This window comes from Saccharomyces mikatae (assembly GCF_947241705.1).
Source record: "Saccharomyces mikatae IFO 1815 strain IFO1815 genome assembly, chromosome: 16".
Taxonomy (NCBI): Eukaryota; Fungi; Ascomycota; class Saccharomycetes; order Saccharomycetales; family Saccharomycetaceae; genus Saccharomyces; species Saccharomyces mikatae.
In genome coordinates, this window is record NC_079271.1 from 533,281 (window position 1) to 553,107 (window position 19,827).

The 19,827-nt window shown below is 36.3% G+C and overlaps 12 protein-coding genes across 12 annotated transcripts; 9 read left to right on the forward strand and 3 right to left on the reverse strand.

The window, feature by feature from the left end:
• Positions 1-333: 333 nt before the first annotated feature.
• RPL43A (60S ribosomal protein eL43) lies at positions 334-1,018 on the forward strand (the record flags this gene model as incomplete). Its single annotated transcript, XM_056226296.1, has 2 exons — positions 334-335; positions 742-1,018. Coding segments are annotated over 2 exons (279 nt in total).
• Positions 1,019-1,288: 270 nt separating this feature from the next.
• On the reverse strand, positions 1,289-2,701 carry THP3 (Thp3p; the record flags this gene model as incomplete). The annotated part of the gene is made up of 1 exon (XM_056226298.1): positions 1,289-2,701. One exon carries the CDS (start codon positions 2,699-2,701, stop codon positions 1,289-1,291), a length of 1,413 nt encoding a protein of 470 aa, XP_056080030.1.
• Positions 2,702-2,947: 246 nt separating this feature from the next.
• MCM16 (Mcm16p) lies at positions 2,948-3,490 on the forward strand (the record flags this gene model as incomplete). Its single annotated transcript, XM_056226299.1, has 1 exon — positions 2,948-3,490. The coding sequence occupies one exon, from the start codon at positions 2,948-2,950 to the stop codon at positions 3,488-3,490; it is 543 nt and encodes a 180-aa protein (XP_056080031.1).
• A 193-nt stretch (positions 3,491-3,683) lies between these two features.
• Positions 3,684-5,093, forward strand: MSF1 (phenylalanine--tRNA ligase; the record flags this gene model as incomplete). Its single annotated transcript, XM_056226300.1, has 1 exon — positions 3,684-5,093. One exon carries the CDS (start codon positions 3,684-3,686, stop codon positions 5,091-5,093), a length of 1,410 nt encoding a protein of 469 aa, XP_056080032.1.
• A 246-nt stretch (positions 5,094-5,339) lies between these two features.
• On the forward strand, positions 5,340-7,211 carry TAH18 (NAPDH-dependent diflavin reductase; the record flags this gene model as incomplete). Its single annotated transcript, XM_056226301.1, has 1 exon — positions 5,340-7,211. The coding sequence occupies one exon, from the start codon at positions 5,340-5,342 to the stop codon at positions 7,209-7,211; it is 1,872 nt and encodes a 623-aa protein (XP_056080033.1).
• A 100-nt stretch (positions 7,212-7,311) lies between these two features.
• Positions 7,312-10,857, reverse strand: ATG11 (autophagy protein ATG11; the record flags this gene model as incomplete). Its single annotated transcript, XM_056226302.1, has 1 exon — positions 7,312-10,857. The coding sequence occupies one exon, from the start codon at positions 10,855-10,857 to the stop codon at positions 7,312-7,314; it is 3,546 nt and encodes a 1,181-aa protein (XP_056080034.1).
• Positions 10,858-11,151: 294 nt separating this feature from the next.
• Positions 11,152-11,679, forward strand: MAK3 (peptide alpha-N-acetyltransferase MAK3; the record flags this gene model as incomplete). Its single annotated transcript, XM_056226303.1, has 1 exon — positions 11,152-11,679. One exon carries the CDS (start codon positions 11,152-11,154, stop codon positions 11,677-11,679), a length of 528 nt encoding a protein of 175 aa, XP_056080035.1.
• Positions 11,680-11,874: 195 nt separating this feature from the next.
• Positions 11,875-12,156, reverse strand: NHP6A (high-mobility group nucleosome-binding protein; the record flags this gene model as incomplete). Its single annotated transcript, XM_056226304.1, has 1 exon — positions 11,875-12,156. The coding sequence occupies one exon, from the start codon at positions 12,154-12,156 to the stop codon at positions 11,875-11,877; it is 282 nt and encodes a 93-aa protein (XP_056080036.1).
• A 305-nt stretch (positions 12,157-12,461) lies between these two features.
• On the forward strand, positions 12,462-13,628 carry SMK1 (mitogen-activated protein kinase SMK1; the record flags this gene model as incomplete). Its single annotated transcript, XM_056226305.1, has 1 exon — positions 12,462-13,628. The coding sequence occupies one exon, from the start codon at positions 12,462-12,464 to the stop codon at positions 13,626-13,628; it is 1,167 nt and encodes a 388-aa protein (XP_056080037.1).
• A 228-nt stretch (positions 13,629-13,856) lies between these two features.
• On the forward strand, positions 13,857-17,063 carry SEC8 (exocyst subunit SEC8; the record flags this gene model as incomplete). Its single annotated transcript, XM_056226306.1, has 1 exon — positions 13,857-17,063. The coding sequence occupies one exon, from the start codon at positions 13,857-13,859 to the stop codon at positions 17,061-17,063; it is 3,207 nt and encodes a 1,068-aa protein (XP_056080038.1).
• A 252-nt stretch (positions 17,064-17,315) lies between these two features.
• On the forward strand, positions 17,316-18,332 carry TFB4 (TFIIH/NER complex subunit TFB4; the record flags this gene model as incomplete). Its single annotated transcript, XM_056226307.1, has 1 exon — positions 17,316-18,332. The coding sequence occupies one exon, from the start codon at positions 17,316-17,318 to the stop codon at positions 18,330-18,332; it is 1,017 nt and encodes a 338-aa protein (XP_056080039.1).
• A 320-nt stretch (positions 18,333-18,652) lies between these two features.
• Positions 18,653-19,678, forward strand: BRR1 (Brr1p; the record flags this gene model as incomplete). The annotated part of the gene is made up of 1 exon (XM_056226309.1): positions 18,653-19,678. The coding sequence occupies one exon, from the start codon at positions 18,653-18,655 to the stop codon at positions 19,676-19,678; it is 1,026 nt and encodes a 341-aa protein (XP_056080040.1).
• Positions 19,679-19,827: the final 149 nt, after the last annotated feature.

Genomic DNA, 19,827 nt, shown 5'->3' on the forward strand with positions numbered 1-19,827 from the left:
GTTTTTTTTTAACTTATTTCTTTTCTTTTTTTTTTTTTTTTGGCCAAGGTCCGGGTTATGCTAATTCTTTCAAAGAGTTCAGGACTGCTAAATTTCTTAGAAAAGCCGTACATTTAGGTAATTTTTTCACAGTTTTTGATTTTTTTTTTTTACATTTCACTTTCGCTTCTGTTCTTGCTCATACTGACGCAACGCAAGAAGCGCCTCATTCGGTAATGTGTGAGGTATTGAGCTATATGGGATGTCATATTCCAGTATAATATGCACTATTCTAGACGCTTGTTTTGAATTGACCCAACAGTATCAAATAACAGGAAGACAACTGAGACAAAAATGTATGATATATAACACACACAATTACTGTTCGCTTGCGGGAACGTTGATTTGAAGGAGTAGTGTTTCAAGGTGAAAGGAACTGGAAAAAGTAATCCTGAAAAGACCTCTGTAATACCAAGTTTGTGGAAAAGCCGTGAACAACATGTCCAAAATAAACAAGATGATTATAAGTGAAGTACATCTATGTGGAATCTTTACCTTATGAACCAGTTTCTTTGTATACTTGGTTGGAGAACTTATCGTTGGATTCTTCCAGTCGAAGCTTATGGAAATTTGTGGTCATGAAAGGACATACGCAAGGCAGTAGTCACCCTTACATAATCACACGAAACACTAAACCTCGATGTATTCAAGACATCTTTCAAGATTTACTAACATATTTTGATATTTTTATCTATAATACAGGGCTAAAAGAACTAAGAAGGTTGGTATCACTGGTAAGTACGGTGTCCGTTACGGTTCTTCTTTGAGAAGACAAGTCAAGAAGTTGGAAATCCAACAACACGCTAGATACGATTGTTCTTTCTGTGGTAAGAAGACTGTCAAGAGAGGTGCTGCTGGTATCTGGTCTTGTTCTTCTTGTAAGAAGACTGTCGCTGGTGGTGCTTACACTGTCTCCACTGCTGCTGCCGCCACTGTTAGATCTACCATCAGAAGATTGAGAGAAATGGTTGAAGCTTGATTTTATTTTAATTATATACAAAATCCATAAAACAACTATATAATTAACTATAACTCTAAAACTTTTCCAGTACGTGTTTCTTTGTCGAGGCAGTAACAATGGTTAACAATCTGCTTTTCTTTCATTAGCGGTGTACAGCTGATATAATTTGAATCTTCGAAAGAAAACAAGAACTGAATGCACTCAAGAGGTTTTAATGTGTTGTGAATATGTATATGCTTATATAGAAAAACAGAAACTATATGTCCTACGTATCTCCTTCCCTCTCCATCATTTTTGTCCCTTTATATCAATCTTTTTAGATCTCATAATTTTTTGTATCAACTGTAGCCTACATCCCTTGGTATTTAAAATCTTAATATTTTTTATTTTGCCGTCACTGCCGCTAATCTGTTTGTTCAATACAAACTCCATCAAGTTTTGCTCACCCAAAAAATGAATTGTCTCATCTATACTAGAGAAGTTAAACTCACTTTTAATGAAGTCTAAATTAATTTGATTGTAACTTTTACAAATTATAGTCAAAAATAGCAACTTCTCTAGATTCAAAAATGAATTGATAAGACATTTTTCAAATTTGTGCAGTTTTGAATAGTTTTTCATAAAATGATGATAATTACCGACTAATTTCATGTCGCTCAACTCGAATATCATTTTAACATGCTCATCTCCCAATATTTCAGATGCATCACCATCTATCAGCTTCAGCTTCAATTGAGATATAGATGGATAATCTTCAGTCAACATCGAATACAAAATGGAATAACATACAAATTCGGAATAAGATTTTTTTGGTATTGTAGGATTTTCGAATAGTGCCATTATTCTATTTTGGCATTGATTAAATTCCCCAAGATCTCCATTTTCCAAGGCAATACGTGCATGTGTTTGGTAAACTTTGATAGTAAACGAATTCTCAATCATTTGCACTCTTAAGTCTTGTCTCATTGATTTGAACTGGTCGCAAAGATAAGTATAAGTCGCTGCTTTAGATTGATATTTGTCCATCAATACACAGTACATCTTTTGTAGAACATTTGGAGGTCTGATTAAATCAGGATTAGGCTCCGAAGTCAGTCTCAAATAAGATTTCTCTAAAGTCTGACAACGCCCCACGACATGAATCTTTTTATCATACTGGTGAGATTTGCTACTGATGGCATTTAAATTGGCAAAGTCTTCATTCAGAGTGTCGTTACTATTTGTCATCGCTGATGGTCCCTGACTAAATCTTTCCGCCCTTCTCTTCCTTCTCTCCAATTCATCACTGCCACTCGTTCTAACTTCCCATTCCGGTGCCGAACCTCTAGTACTCTTCCCTGCTATATTGCAATTACTCATTATATTAGTAGGTACCACATTGGAAGGGCTTGCAACCTTCTTCGATACCCTTGATAATTTTTTTTTGGTATTTTTGTTAACATGCTTTTGTAATCCCGGAAGCGGTGTTACCATCAAAGGATTGGACACCTGATTAACATTATTCCAGGACAAATGAGAATCTGGCAAGGTTAGTGGATTTTGCTCACTGGCCATAAAGTTGTCGCTATTGTAAGTTAGAGAAGGAAAAGATCTGGCATAACCCAAGGGACTTTTCAGGCTTTGTCCGAATGGTTCATTTTGAGCTGGGTTTTCTCTCTCCCCGATGGAGTTGTTAGTAAAGTGGCCGTAAGGATTCTGCATATTATATGGTTTAAAACTCAACTATCTCCTGACTAGTTGTAGTCTGTTTGCCGTATTGTAAGGTCTCTGTACGAGATAGCAAAATCTATACTCTTGTACATGTTTAATCCATTACGTTAAAATTTCAAACCGTGAAGGGTGATGCGTATTGACAATAAAAGAGTACTGCCATTTCATTCTATGTACTCTATATCTTGGATCTTCTTACCATGGTTTCCCATTAAAAGGATTGAAAATTGTTGACAAATGACAAGTGGTACTGCAGAGCAATGGGAAAGGATTCAACAGTTGGAAAAGGAGCATGTGAGAGTATATAAAGAACTATTGATCACGTTGGACAAGTTGTACTTGATTAGAAAACACAATCACGCAATAATATTAAGCCCCAGTCAGCAGCGCCTCTTGGAAATCAGACATCAATTAGAGATTAATCTTGAAAGGACTGGTCTTCTTATCAGAATGTTGGAGAAACCGGACAATAGCAATATATTAACCATTAAGCTACAAAATCTCTTAGACGAAAGCAATCGTCTGGATTGCGAGCTCTTGAAATCTTTAGGCAACCAATCTTCATTGCACAAACAGTTGATTGCAACAAGAGTAGAACGAGACAAGCTGATGTCAAAACTTATTGAGATATCGTCGAGATTTCCCATAACTCCAACACCAGACGATAATAATTCTGGTGGAGACCAAGTTGAAGTAGAAAAGGAAAACGAAACCATACAAGAGCTGATGATCGCTTTACAGATACATTCCGGGTATACTAACATAAGCTACGCAACATGACGTCTATCTCTTAATGCTATTTACATATTCAAATAACTCAATATTATTTAACGACAACACTAACAATAATAATTAGTCTATTAAAGTTTTGAATGGATATGAAAAAAATAAAATAGAAAAAGTAAAGGAACCATCTATAACTTCACAGAAAAACAACACAAACAAAGTATCACTTAATAAAGCAGCGCCTTCAATGTTACCCAGTAGCATACTAAGGACCAGGATTTGTCTGCATCGCTTATATTCAACCCTTAAAATCCCACAGGTGGAAATCAATGGTATAAAATACAAGACCAACCCCAAAATCACCAACGTTACCGATTCAATAATACAGCTAACCGATAGATCACTGCATCTGAAAGAATCACACCCAATAGGTATTCTTCGTCATCTGATTGAAAAGAAATTAAACTCCATTGACAACTCATTCAGGATCTTTAATAATTTCAAACCTGTGGTAACTACTATGGAAAACTTCGATTCGTTAGGATTTCCCAAAGACCATCCTGGAAGATCGAAATCAGATACATATTATATAAACGAAACACACTTGTTGAGAACACATACTTCTGCTCACGAATTAGAATGCTTTCAAAAAATAAAGTACGATACAGAGAACTCAAAAAGTGGGTTTCTGATATCCGCAGATGTGTACAGAAGAGATGAAATTGACAAAACTCATTATCCAGTGTTCCATCAAATGGAAGGTGCCACAATCTGGAAACGAGCAAAAGCCAATGAAGGCGCCAAAGAGCCCCTCCATATCAAGAAGATCCGCGAAGATATCAGAAAGGTGGAGGATAAGTTAAATAAAGAAAATGTAAAGATAACAGTCGATGATAATACCTTACCTCTGAAAGAAGACAATCCCAAACAGGAGTATATGTCCGACCTTGAGGTTGATTTATGTTCTCAACATCTGAAGAGATCCATTGAACTGATTGTTTCTGAAGTTTTCAATAAAAAAATAGCTAGCATGATAAAGGATAAAGCGAATAATACACCCAAGGAGCTTAAAGTTCGTTGGATTAACGCATATTTTCCATGGACTGCACCATCATGGGAAATCGAAGTTTGGTGGCAGGGCGAATGGCTGGAACTTTGTGGATGCGGTTTAATTCGTGAAGACGTGTTACTCAGAGCCGGCTATAAACCTTCTGAAACTGTTGGCTGGGCTTTTGGCTTGGGCTTGGATCGTATTGCTATGCTCCTCTTCGAAATACCTGATATTAGACTGCTTTGGAGTTCTGATGAAAGATTTTCAAAACAATTCTCCAAAGGATTGATTACATCTTTCAAGCCATATTCAAAGCACCCAGGATCTTTTAGGGATGTTGCATTTTGGTTACCAAAGGATGAACCAGATGTTCACCAAATTCATGAAAACGATCTAATGGAAATTATTAGAAATATTGCTGGCGATCTGGTAGAAAGTGTCAAACTAGTCGACAATTTTACTCATCCAAAAACTGGCAGAAAATCCACGTGCTACAGAATCAATTATCAATCAATGGACAGAAATTTAACGAATGCTGAAGTAAACGCTTTACAAGAAACGGTTTGCTCCAAATTGATCGAAGAGTATGGCGTTGAACTGAGATAAGTAAATAAGCTCAGTGGATGACAGGTATTTTGTCACAACTACATATATCATGTAAATATTTAATAAAGTTTTTGTATTACTTCAATCTGTAGTCATCCAGAAATTCACTTTTCTCAATTACTAAGCATTTGCGGCAATGCGATGACTCTATAAAAAAATAAGACAACCTTCAAGAAATTTCATGGGCCTTGTTAACGAAAAGAATCTCATAGATATTTGGCCGAGTGTGTTCCCATCAATCACCGTATGTCACCGAGTAAGAAGATTGTCATCCTCTATGGATCAGAGACAGGAAATGCGCATGACTTTGCTACCATCTTATCCCATCGACTACATCGCTTGCATTTCCCTCATACTTTTTGCTCTATTGGTGATTATGACCCACGGGATATCTTGAAATGCAAGTATCTTTTCATTATATGCTCCACGACTGGGCAAGGTGAACTACCAACAAACGTTAATGCATTGAAATGTGAAAGATCAGTCACATTTTGGTCGTTTCTAAAAAAAAAGAATCTGCCATCGAACTTTTTAAATCATATTCAAACTGCTATGCTTGGACTCGGTGATTCATCTTACCCCAAGTTTAATTATGGTATTAGAAAGCTACACCAGCGTATTGTCACACAATTGGGTGCTAATGAATTATTTGATAGATTAGAGGCGGACGATCAGGCTATGGCTGGTAGCAACAAAGGTACTGGTCTCGGGGTTGAGTCAGTCTATTTCGAATATGAAAAAAAAGTTTTGAACTTTCTTTTAAAGAAGTTTCCCAATAGGAAGGTTAACGGCCAGGTAATTCAACGGGAACAATTAGACCCGCAGATTTATCTAGAGCCATTATCCTATCTTCAAATTTCAGACAGAATTGCTAGAGAAGATGCTAATAAAATTAAAATTGAATTCCAAGGGGATAAGTCGGTGAAAATTGGTAGAGTTAATACAAATAAGAGGATCACATCTGATGATCATTTCCAAGATGTCAGGCAGTTTAAATTTAGTAACGTTGAAAAAAATTCAGAAGACTATGAACCCGGTGATACAGCAGCTATTTATCCTTGCAACACAGATGAGGATGTTTCAAGGTTTTTATCAAATCAAAGCCATTGGTTAGAAGTTGCGGATAAACCGTTGATTTTTACCAACGGAGTTCCAAATGATCTCAAGGATGGTGGATTAGCTAAGCCAATGACGTTAAGGAACATCTTAAAATACCACTGTGATTTTATGAGCATTCCTAGAACAAGTTTTTTCTTGAAGATTTGGACTTTTGCAACGGATGTTACGAAGATGGAACGCGGCCAAGAACAATTAGACGATCAAAGAGAAAAATTGCACCAGTTTGCTACTGATGAAGATATGCAGGACTTATACGACTATTGTAATAGACCCAGAAGATCGATTCTTGAAGTATTGGAAGATTTTCTTTCTATAAAGCTGCCTTGGAAATACGTGCTAGATTACTTGCCTATAATCAAACCAAGGTATTACTCTATATCTAGTGGCCCTGGGGATCCTGACATTGAACTAACAGTTGCGGTAGTAAAATATAAAACTATCTTGAGGAAAATTCGAAAAGGAATATGTACTAGTTACATTGCAAGCTTGCAAGAGGGAGAACAGATAAGGTACAAATTACAAAATAATCATATAATCAAGAATGATTTTTTGCATAAACCAATCATTCTTGTTGGCCCAGGTGTTGGATTAGCACCATTACTATCCGTGGTTAAAGCAGATGTATTCAAAGATACCAGACTTTTTTTCGGCTGTAGGTATAAGGATAAAGATTATATTTATAAAGACATACTTGAAGATTGGGCCCGTGCAGGAAAAATCGTCTTGTATACATCTTTTTCCAGAGATACTGAGAATTCACCAGGCGTTAAATATGTTCAGGACTACTTATGGAAACTGGGCGAGGAAATAACGGATCTGGTGGTTAATAAAGAAGCCGTTTTTTTCCTATGTGGTTCATCCGGTAAAATGCCTATTCAAGTCAGATTAACATTCATTGAAATGTTGAAAAAATGGGGTAATTTTAGTAATGAGGAAACTGCCAAACGTTACCTGAAAGAAATGGAAAAATCTGATAGATATATTCAAGAGACCTGGTAGTTGAAGATGTGATTTATCATATTAAAAGAATAGTATTAAATAAAGATATAATTATAATATAACTGAGATCTTGTTGTTTGTGATAATTGTTCAGCACTTCTCAAATCCCCTGAAATGAAACTACAACAGCAGTGACTTGAAACCAGATTGAGCCCTTCGGTAGGCGGAATGGATTATTGGAGGGATTATCTGCCACAAAATGTTCCAAAGTGATAATTCGGCCTACAAACCATTCTTTTCCTTTTGTTAATCCCTTTTCGTCCTTCAAAAAATATCTCGTATTTTCCTCAAAGGCTGTGAATGCAGCCCAAGGTTTCATCGATTTATTCTTGTCCTTACCAGAAGCGCCGACTTGACTTACTACATTGCTGTGTATGATGGAAGGAGATGATTGTATAGACATAGTGTCCAAAGGCGGTGGTGTTGATAAATCAACGGATGAAAATGATGAACTTAGTGATGAAGTAGATGATGACATGGATCCAACTGAGTTAACGTTCTCCCTGGTTGGTAAAAATAACGCTAAATCACCAATTTGAAAGTTTTTTAAAGTAACTTTCTCTCTTTGGAATCTTTCTAATAACATTCTCTTGATTTTATTTTCTTTAGTTAATTTTTTAGCCAGAGTTTCAATATCCTTAAATCTCCTGATAACTGCGACTTCATAAAGCTTATTGTCATAAAATTGGGTGATATTTTCTAGGAAGATACTTTGCTGCGCGTTCTTATCTGTTTCATTGCCTGACGACTTTATTGAATCATATTTATCTTTTATTTTCTGGAATACCGGACTTTTTATCATAGAATTATCACATACGTCCAGCATTTGAGTACTTTCATCCAGAATATTACTTTGCGCGGTTCCCTTCTTCAACCCTTTGACACGTCTAATTTGTATGTTGTTGTTATTGTCAAAGGTCAACAACAACCCAATGTTCTCTAAGATAAAAATATTTGTCGATATTATATCAAATACTCTATCTTGTAAAGTTTGTGCGTAAGGGGAGACCAGCTCTTTTTCATCTGCATCCTTAGCTAAAGGAGTGGTATCACATTCTCCAATTCTTTCCATCGAACTTGATTTTATCTCATTTTCATTTTTCCCTAATGTAGCAACTTGTTCATTCAGCCTTTCAATTTCAGCCTTCAACAAAGCAATCTCTTTTTCACACTTTTTATTAGAATCATCTAGATTTTCTTGCAAGCGTTCTCTGGAATTATAAATATCATCATAATCACTTTTTAGTTTTTCTATCCTTACTAATTTCTCATTGTCTTGGACAATTATATCATTCAATTGCTTTTTAAAAGATGCATTAAGTGTGAAAATTTCCGTTCTATGTGATTCTTCTTCATTAGTTAATCTTGCCAACTCCTGATTCAAGTTAGTCAATGTTTCGCGGTAGGCCGTCTTCTCTACCTCCAAATCACTTATTTTCTTCCTCATTTCTGATGTCTCCTTTGTCTTTCGACCATTTTCTTCCTTCAATAACTGAATTTGATGCATTAAATCTTCTACATTATTCTCCAACTCTTGAATTTGAAGACTATCGACATGATGATTAACACCATTGTTTAGCTCAGAAGTGTTGAAAGGTTCCAATAAAACTGATGCGCCTAAAAATTTGTTTTTGTTTATAGTTGGATTAGAGCTACGAAGAGGCTTAAGTTGGGTATTGAGAATACCTTGAGGCCAATGATCCATATCAGAATACTGGAACTCATGTAATAGAGACTCCAGTTTTTTTATTCTTGTTTTATAACCTTTGACTACATCATTACTCTTCAATACGGCAGATTCTTGGGGAGAATCGATATTGCTATTAGAGCCATTATTGTTATCTGTTTTGAAATTTGAATAAATTACATGGAACCTTTTCGCTTCCAGAAGTGTTTTTGAAAGTAAATCAACAATTGCTGCTGAAACATTCGTTTCTTTAATCTGTGCCATATATTTTTCAATGACTTGAGATAGTTTTATTAGATCTTCATGGTAATGTGTTGTAGAGTTCTCATTTTGGTATTCGTTGCTATTATTTGATGGACAAGACAGAGAGTAATATTTGTTCAGATGTGTAAAATCAGAGAAGGACAACAAATCTTCACAGAAAACAGTTGCAATAGAGCCGAAGTTTTTAATCCATTTCTTTCTTGTCCGCAGTTCATTTTGCTTAAACACCTTTAAGTCTTGATGAAAATCTTCGACAAATGACAAAATTTGTTGAAACCATGATAACCTACGATATCTTTCCATTAAATAAAGCCCATATATCAAGGGTAGATCTTCCACTTGTGCAAATTCTACTTCATATTTCTTGTATAACTCTAAATCCTTATTACAGTCATTTAACAACGACCTCTTGATACCTAAGATTTCCATTTGCGTGAACGCTATGTGACCCAAAGTAACAATGGCATGCTTTTGCAAATTTTTTTTCAATTCTATTAGTTCTTCTGTTTGTGAATACAACGCTTGTGATATAGTGAATAACGACTTTACTGAATTTTTTTTATCTTTTTCCAACATCTCATTCATGCTTTCTAAAAATTCTTTACTCTTGAATTCATCTACTTCCTTAGCGAGAACATTCCTACTTCTTGATCGCATTTCTGATACCAGTACCTCAAAACTCTCTGCCATTTTATTCTCAAGCTCATATTTAGATTCATCTGGTGTGAATATTTCTCGCAATTTGTTGATATTCAGGGTTATTGTCTCTCTAAAGTTTGAGTTCTCATCAATTTCCCTCTTGATTTTATTCAGTTTACCGTTGATTGAGTGATTTAAAATTTTTACAGACTTCTCATTCTCCAGGAGAGATTCAATATTTATAAACTTTTGTAAAGAATCATCTTCTAAACCAGTCAACTTACTCAAAGTTTCATTAAAACACTTTTCCCATTTTGAAGTCATGCCATTATCTACTAACTGATTCAAAAATTGAACATTTGAATTATACAGACTCTCAACATCAAAGCAATACAATTTTAGATATTGCGAACAAACGGTTAAACTATCAAAAATACGTATAACCTGAGCTGTGATATCTGGTATGAGACTCTTGAAATAATGAACATCTATTTCTAAAGCGCTTAACCAACCAAGATTCGTCGTTAGTAGACTAGATACAGTATGATAGTTCAAACGCGAGAGAGCCACATCTGCATCTTCCAAAGGTGAGGGTATGGGCTTGATCATGATAGTGTCGCCACCTTGGTACGATGATATGTGACTGTTCTTGATTAAATACTCTAAAGTCTCTGTCAAATCTTTGGAATTAAGGGAGTTTGCAAGATTGAAGTCTCTTGAAGTTCTAAGATTCGCTGGTACAGGTTTAGAAATAAGCGAGAACAGTCTTCTATCGTAAACATAAAACTCATTTGGGGCGAAGGTCCTACCAATCAGCAGATCTTTAAACATAGACGGCTTCAATTTATTACCGTAGGGCAATAGAATCAGTAACTGATCAGAAGGAATTTTCCATTTTCTGGAAATGAACAGTTTAAATTTTTCCAGGGAAACAAAAAAATTAACATTAGTTGTGATTGAATCTCCAGAAATCGCATTAGTGATAGTGGCTGTAGTTTGTAGCGGCGTTATCACTTGCTGTGTAGACGCACTGTTATATTCATCTAAGTGTGCCATAGTGTGCAAAAGAAAAATGAATAGAAGTATCTTCCAGAAAAAAACAGTACAATAACGCAACTATTGTTCAGACACTATCTACTTTGCCATTAATGAGGATAAGTGGTGCGGTTAAATAAGGGCATCGCTGTTATAGTTTCATTCCTAGCAAGAAACCGGGTAGCCAGAGCGGTAAAAAGGCTACCATATAACAAAATCAGTGAAAATAATGATCATTGACAATACAGCCCAGCAAATGTAGAAAGATAATTACAAGTTAAAGGAGTCACTACAGAAAAGGTGTTGTACCATACCATGGAAATAGCGTACAAGCCATTAGACATATGCAATGAAGAGCAATTTGCTAGTATCAAAAGATTAATAGATGCGGATTTATCAGAACCCTATTCAGTATACGTATATAGATATTTCTTAAACCAATGGCCTGAATTAACATACATTGCAGTGGACAGCAACAGTAAAACCCCCAAAGTACCTATTGGGTGCATTGTGTGCAAGATGGACCCGCACAGAAACGTCAGACAGAGAGGATATATAGGGATGCTTGCAGTGGAATCTACGTACCGCGGACATGGCATAGCCAAAAAACTGGTGGAGATTGCCATCAGCAAGATGCAAAGCGCACATTGTGACGAGATCATGCTAGAAACAGAGGTTGAAAACGTGGCAGCTCTAAACTTGTACGAAGGAATGGGGTTCGTCAGGATGAAACGGATGTTTCGTTACTATTTAAACGAAGGGGACGCTTTTAAACTAATCTTGCCATTAACTGAGAGGAGCTGTACTCGATCTACATTTCTAATGCATGGCCAGATGGCCTAACAAATAAAGAAAACTTGATGATAATAAAATATATATTAATAATACAATTTTTTTATTTATTTATTTAATCATATGTATAGATATAGAGAAAGGGCTGTAGGGAAAAGAGGAATAGAAAGAGTGGGATAATAAAGCAAGTTTCAGGAAGAATAAAGGGAAAAGAGAAAGAGATAGAAACGCGGGGAAGATGCATCCCTAAGCCAAAGTGGCGTTATACAATTCTTTTTCGGATTCGTATCTCTTCTTATCAGCTTGAGCCTTGGCCTCATAAGGCTGCTTTTCCTCTGGCGTCAAAGCCTTCCACTTCTCACCCAATTTCTTACCGACCTGTCCAAACGTGATATCTGGATTTTCAGAACGAACAATATCTCTGTTTTCGTTAGCGAAAAACATGTAGGCGGACAAAGCCCTCTTAGGGGCATTTGGGTCCTTCTTCTTTCTAGTGGTTCTCTTCTTAGGTTCTCTTGGGGCGGCCATTACGTCTGTGCTTTACTATGTATACGGTAGTCAATTGAGCAGAAATAAGAAATAAACACCTCCCAAAACAGTCCTTTCTTAATAGTCGACACCAGTAATAAATACTGTGTTGTTTGTTTGCCCACCGCTAAATAAACGAACGGCGAAAAAAACAGGCGGAAAAAGGCGGGTGATTCGAAACCTATCGCGCGCGACGAGGCGTGCGGGTAGAACGCAGCGACACTAATTTGTGACACTTGGATGGTATTTAACGTCGTGCGATACAGCATACCGATGCAATTATAGACGTATTCAAGGCTCCAAGAATGAACCGGACACTAACAGACAATACCAGAGCCATAAATGTGGCAGCCAGCCTCGGTGATCCTCAACAGAGGACAATCTTTGCCAAGGAGAGAATATCCATTCCTGGATACTACGAGATCATCCAATTCTTGGGCAAGGGTGCCTATGGGACAGTGTGCTCCGTGAAGTTTAAAGGTCAGAACCCACCCGCTAAGATAGCGGTGAAAAAGATTAGCAACATCTTCAATAAGGAAATCCTTTTGAAAAGGGCAATCCGTGAGTTGAAATTTATGAACTTTTTCAAGGGTCATAAAAACATTGTCAATTTAATTGATCTTGAGATAGTGACCAGCTCACCGTATGACGGGCTATATTGCTACCAGGAACTCATTGATTATGACCTGGCGAAAGTCATACATTCGTCCGTGCAGCTCTCGGAGTTCCACATCAAATATTTTCTATACCAGATTCTGTGCGGTCTAAAGTATATACATAGCGCAGATGTAATCCACCGAGATTTGAAGCCAGGAAACATCTTGTGCACTTTAAATGGGTGTCTGAAGATCTGCGATTTCGGTCTCGCTAGAGGTATTCATGCCGGGTTTTTCCAATGTCATTCGACTATACAGCCCCATATAACCAATTATGTTGCTACAAGATGGTACAGGGCGCCTGAGCTGCTTTTGTCCAACCAACCGTACAACAAATCCGTTGACATATGGGCCGTCGGATGCATTCTTGCAGAATTCTATGCTAGGAAGCCCGTATTCATGGGACGTGACTCCATGCATCAGATTTTTGAAATCATCAAAGTTTTGGGCACCCCTGATAAAGATCTTTTGATCAAGTTCGGTACTATTAAAGCCTGGAATCTCGGCAAAAGCAGTAATAACCCTGTATATAAGAAAATCCCATGGTCCAATATTTTCCCGTTTGCCTCGCATGAAGCTATTGATCTCATAGAGTCTCTACTCCATTGGGATTCGACGCACAGATTAAATGTGGAACAAGCCATATCACATCCGTTCCTGAACGAAGTAAGGAAGCCAGATGACGAACCTGTTTGTCTTCAAGGCCCTTTTGACTTCACTTATGAATTCGAGTTAAATTCAATGCCTAAATTAAGAGACTACTTGATTGAGGAAGTAAATAGTTTCAAAACCGAATTAACCTCCTCGTCTTTATAGTAGTAACTACACGTATAGGTATATCATATAATCTTATTTTTACCAGAATACTTCTTCTTTTTTTTGACGCCATGTAATGTTTTGCGGGTAACAAGAGAATGGTTTCCTGCTATTCTGTTTTAAATAACAATGAGTATACTTAACAGAGAATAACTTTAGTAGTGGCAAGGAAACAGAACAAGCCAGCCGTGTTTCCATTACAACATTCAACCTTCTCGCCTACATAAAATGGATCACTTGAAACCGGTGCAGAAGGGCAGAAGACGTGGCCTTTCCATCAATAGTCTTTCAGAGACTCAGCAATCCGCTATGAATAGTTCGCTGGACCATCTTCAAAATGACTTGAATAGGATAGATCTTCAATGGAATAGAATACTTTCAGACAACACTAATCCCTTAGAATTAGCGCTTGCATTTTTGGACGACACATCTGTGGGTCTAGGCCATAGATATGAAGAGTTCAACCAACTGAAGTCACAAATCGGTAGCCACTTACAAGATGTTGTCAATGAACATAGCCAAGTTTTTAATACTAACGTGGCTTCTTATGGAAAAGTAGTCAGCTCAATCATCCAAGCCCAAGAGCAGACTTTAAATCTAAAACATTGCTTGAGAGAAGCTAATAAGAAAATCACCACGGATAAAGGTTCTTTACAGGAATTAAATGATAACAACCTGAAGTACACAAGAATGATTGATGTCTTAGTCAACATTGAGGAGTTACTGCAAATTCCCGAAAAGATTGAGGAGAACATTAGGAAGGAGAATTTCCATCGAGTGCAAGTTTTATTGGAAAGGGGTTTTATACTAATGAACAACAAATCCTTAAAGACAGTGGAAATCTTGAAACCTATAAACCAGCAACTTGAATTACAAGAGCATATGCTATTTAACAATTTAATAGAAGAGATTCACGACATTATGTACTCCAAATCTACTAAAACGAATTTTACTCGAGTAACCAATGATGATATTTTCAAGATCATAAGTATCTCTCATAATGGTTTTACCAGCTTGGAAAACTACCTGTATAACATAGTCAATATCGACATCACGGAACACGCAAAAACAATAAACAGAAATCTCGAACAATTCATCCATGACCAATCGCTAAATAAAGGTGCTATCATGTTGCAAGAGAATGTTGCCACTCAACCATCACTGGAATCATCTGGAAAACAAGAAAATGAAGGTTTCAATAGAATCGCGTTCTTATCGAAAACCATCAATAATATTAATAAGTTACCTGTTGCATTCAACATCATAACGGAAAGAGCCAAAGAGGAAATACACAATATAATTGTTAAAAGCACGGAATCAATACGTTCAAAGCATCCATCTTTGCTTAAAATGGCCAGTAGTTTGAAAAATGACAACCAATTTGGTCTACCCGTACAGGACATACTATCTATTATTCTGAGGGAATGCTTTTGGGAGATCTTTTTGAAGTTACTTTATGCTATTCAATGTCATCGGGTTATTTTTGAAATGTCAAACATTCTGCAGCCAACTTCCTCGACCAAATCTGCTTACAAATTCAATAAAATATGGAGCAAAATGTTAGACGAAATAGAATTACTACTTGTAAGGTATATCAATAATCCCGAATTGCGAAGTAGTGATAACTCCAGCGCCAAATCAATAACTGTCACGACAAACAACGCCCCCAATTTACCCAAAAGAAAGAATCCCAAAATTTTTTCTTTGGAGTATAACATTGAGGACAATTCATCTGTGAAGGACCAAGCTTTTGAATTAAAAGCCTTATTAAAGGATATTTTTCCCGGATTTTCTGTTTCTTCGAACATGGATTTGGACTCTATTTATGTTAAAGATGAATCATTCGAACAAGATGAGCCTTTAATTCCTCCTTCTGTATTCAATATGAAAGTTATTCTAGATCCATTTTTACTATTTACGCAGTCAACGTCCACAATTACACCAGGGGTCTTAGAAGAAAATGCTGTTTCGTCTCTGACCTTTTTTGATGATTACGTGAATAAAAGTTTTCTTCCAAGAATTCAGATGACCATGAATTATTTGTTTACAATAGAAGTAGAATCTAATAATCCTTATGCGTTAGAACTATCCGATGAAAATCATAACATATTCAAAACAGCATTAGATTTCCAAAGACTATTTTACAACTTATTGAATGTTTTCAACACGGCAAATACATTCAGAGAGAAAATATCATACTGCATTTTAGATCTTTTAAGTCATTTTTACAATTACTATCTGGAACTATTTAATTCCCTAATTGGTACTTCTGATAGGCGCTTAAGTAGGAAAATAATCACAACGTGGTTGCAGAATAGCACTTTAATGGATCAAGAGCAAAAGATTTTGAATGGAGATGAGTCACTTTTCATTGAAGAGTCCAGAGAGTTGTTCAAAGATATACCTCATTTCTATCATCTCGGTAAAGGGTTGAATAAATCTGATTTATTCAATAACTTGACCTTGGATACAATCTTGCAGTTTTCAGCAAGCGTGATATGGATCTTATCTTGGCTGCCAGACTTAAAGAAGGCCATTAATATTGATGAAGTAAACCAAGAGCCCGTGATAGATGCCGATAAATTAAGGAGCAACTGGTCATTCTCTGAATCAATGGATCTGAACCTTATGAATTCAAATGCCAATACAAACTCATCAGGAAACTTGAAGATTTTGATGGATGAAAAGGCCTCTAAAAAATTTGATGATACTGTTAATGGGTTCAAAACGTTGAAATTAAAATTAATCACCATATTAAGATTCAATATTAGGGCCTTGTGTATATACGACATCGGGTCTTTCTTCCAGAATACTAAGATTTGGAATATGGATGTAGGAAGTATTGAATTAGATCAAAATATAGCTTCTCTAATTTCCGAATTAAGAAGGACTGAGAATAAAATAAAACAGCAATTATCAGAAAAAGAGAAAAATACAGTATTCATTGGCCTTGATATAGTCAATAACTACGCCCTGATTACTGGCGCAAAATCCATAAAAGTACTGAACCATAATGGGATTAAGAAAATGTTGAGAAATGTAAATGTCTTACAACATGCTTATAGAAACCTCTCTTCCGAGCCCTCAAAAATCAACATGAACGTTACAATGAACTTTTATTCTTTATGTGGATCCAATGAGACAGAACTATTCAATTATATAAGAGACAATGAATTGCCGCATTGTTCTGTCGACGATTTAAAAACGATATTGAGATTGCAATTTAGTGAGGAGATGCAGCGACAACTAAAAAGACAAAGCACTAATTCAACTAAAGGTTCCATCAAACCTTCGAATAAGAGGTATACTGAAGCTTTGGAAAAACTCAGTAAGCTCGAAAAAGAGCTGTCGAAAGAAAAGCCGCTTTCGAAAATGGGAAAGCTTAGAAGCAAATTGAAAAATGTCGACGCTACGAATGAAAGTGATACTCTTTGATTTATGTATGAATAATTTGATAAATAAACGAATAAATACTGGAATGATGACAAGCGAATAAACATTCTTTTAGTTCTATATTTGTCAAGATTTTTTCTTGTCCTACGATTTATTTTCAGCGCGCATCTCTCGTCTTGTTTGAGTTTTATCGAAATTTCGAATGAGAATCACTGAGGAGAATATTACACGAATGACACTAGGTTAAAAAAGATATACGTTCCAGCAGAGCTTACTTTAACGGAGCAACCAATAATGGAAGCTATATCTGATCCAACATTCAAGCATGCTAGATCGAGAAAGCAAGTCACTGAAGAATCACCATCGTTACTCACCGTCATTATAGAGATTGCACCAAAGTTATGGACAACGTTTGATGAAGAAGGAAATGAGAAAGGGAGTATAATAAAAGTGTTGGAGGCATTGATTGTATTTCTAAATGCACATTTAGCGTTCAATAGTGCTAACAAGGTAGCAGTGATTGCTGCATACTCTCAAGGTATCAAATATTTATATCCAGAGAGCACAACTGCTATAAAGGCATCTGAATTTGAACACAAAAACCGCAGTGATCTTAAAATTATCAACTCTGATATGTATAGACGGTTTAGGAACGTTGATGAAACGCTGGTCGAAGAAATATTTAAGCTGTTTGAATTAGAGAAAAAGCAGATTGAGCAAAATAGCCAACGAAGCACGCTAGCGGGTGCTATGTCAGCTGGGCTGACTTATGTGAACAGAATTTCAAAAGAATCAGTGACTACTTCTTTAAAGTCAAGGCTACTGGTTCTTACATGTGGGAGTGGCAGTAGTAAGGACGAAATTTTTCAATACATCCCTATAATGAATTGTATATTTTCTGCGACAAAAATGAAATGTCCCATCGATGTCGTAAAAATTGGTGGTTCTAAGGAAAGTACATTTTTACAACAAACAACGGATGCGACAAATGGTGTTTATTTACATGTGGATTCTACGGAAGGCTTAATCCAATATTTAGCAACCGCGATGTTCATCGATCCGTCATTAAGACCTATAATTGTCAAACCCAATCATGGATCTGTCGACTTCAGAACATCGTGCTATTTAACGGGAAGAGTTGTTGCCATTGGATTCATTTGTTCAGTATGTTTATGTGTTCTATCAGTCATACCGCCGGGAAATAAATGTCCCGCATGTGATTCTCAATTCGATGAGCATGTGATTGCAAAATTGAAGAGGAAGCCGGTTGTTCCAAGGCTGAAGGCTAAAAAGAAAGTAACGAAACCATAAATGAATAATTGACATTATCGTTATTCAAGCAATTAAATGGCGTGTCCATGCGTCGCTAAAGTACATAGAAAATAGATTAAAAACGTATAGACTCGGCATTCATAAAAACATTCTCAATTTAAATAAACGATAATGTTATGTTACTTTGAGATTTGGGAAAACACTCCTAGCGTTTTGAATAGACCACCGTCTATGTACTGTATGGGTGCATTATACATTAGTTATTCTCTGATCGGGTTCATAAGTCAACAACTTTGGATAAAATGCAATAATATAACGTAGAGCTCATCAAGACAGGTTTAGCGGTAGGACAATAAACAATGAAAAGACGAGAAAGCCAGGCTCCTGATTCTGTTTTTGGTCAGTCCCGTGCATTTGCTTTGTCTGATTCTTCAGTAAATCCCGATGTCATTAAATACCTGAGCAGTGTTAGGCAAGAGGCACTAAGAACTAATGCCATATCAGTCAAGAATCAAATGGATGTACAGAAAAGGATGCGCCACAAATCCAGCATGTATGATGATGAGGATGAACATACCACCAAAAGAAATGCTATCCCGCCGCCCTTGGTTAAACTTCAAAATAATGTAAACATATGGATAGAATGGTTTAACACTGTAAAAGCAACGGTACTGACGAGCGCCTACGAATTTACCGGTTATGACGACAAAACACTGGATCTATTATTGGTTTACCTGAAGAATTATTTGAAAGATATACCTAGCAAAAGTACTACAGTTGAAAAAATTATGAATATCCTCAATCAAAACTTCTTTCCTGCGGAATTGGAACAGCAGGATAATGAATTTGAGATTGATGAAGAATGGGTACAGGATATTTTAATGAAGTTGGCGAAAACTAGTTTTAATAGTGTTGAGGATATAAAGAATATTATCACTGAAGGAGATAAACATGAACTGAGTGGGTACAACCAATGGTTCAAATACATTATAAACAATGAGCCACGACATGCTACGTTTTGTGACAAAATTAAATTTAAGCAGTTATGGGTCCTAGTTAAATATATGTCCAATACATGGATAAAAGAAATCTACAAGAAAGGGAAACACTATCGCAGCCTACAAGGTTGGTTATTTTATATACTGGTACATATACCCGAAAAACTTACGGCAGAGTACACCAGCATTTTGAGGGATTTAGGAAAGAAGTGCCTTGAATTAATTCAAAAGAAACCTATTGGGGTTTATAAGGATGAAATAATACTTCCGATGGAGATGCGTGAATTAGATCTCAAGATACCATCTACAATTAAAGATGTAACGATAATAGAACTGACCATTTGTGTTGTAGCAGTCAACTATGGTCAAAAGGACTTGATAGAATAGAATAGACAAATGTTATATATACAGATTCTTCTACAGATAAGCGATAGTGCTGTTACAGCAGCTTGACTTTTTTTGCCAGTACTGATACGCAGAAGATAAACCGCGGCCTGAGAAAAATTGAGCATACACAATGAGCGATGGTGTAGCCA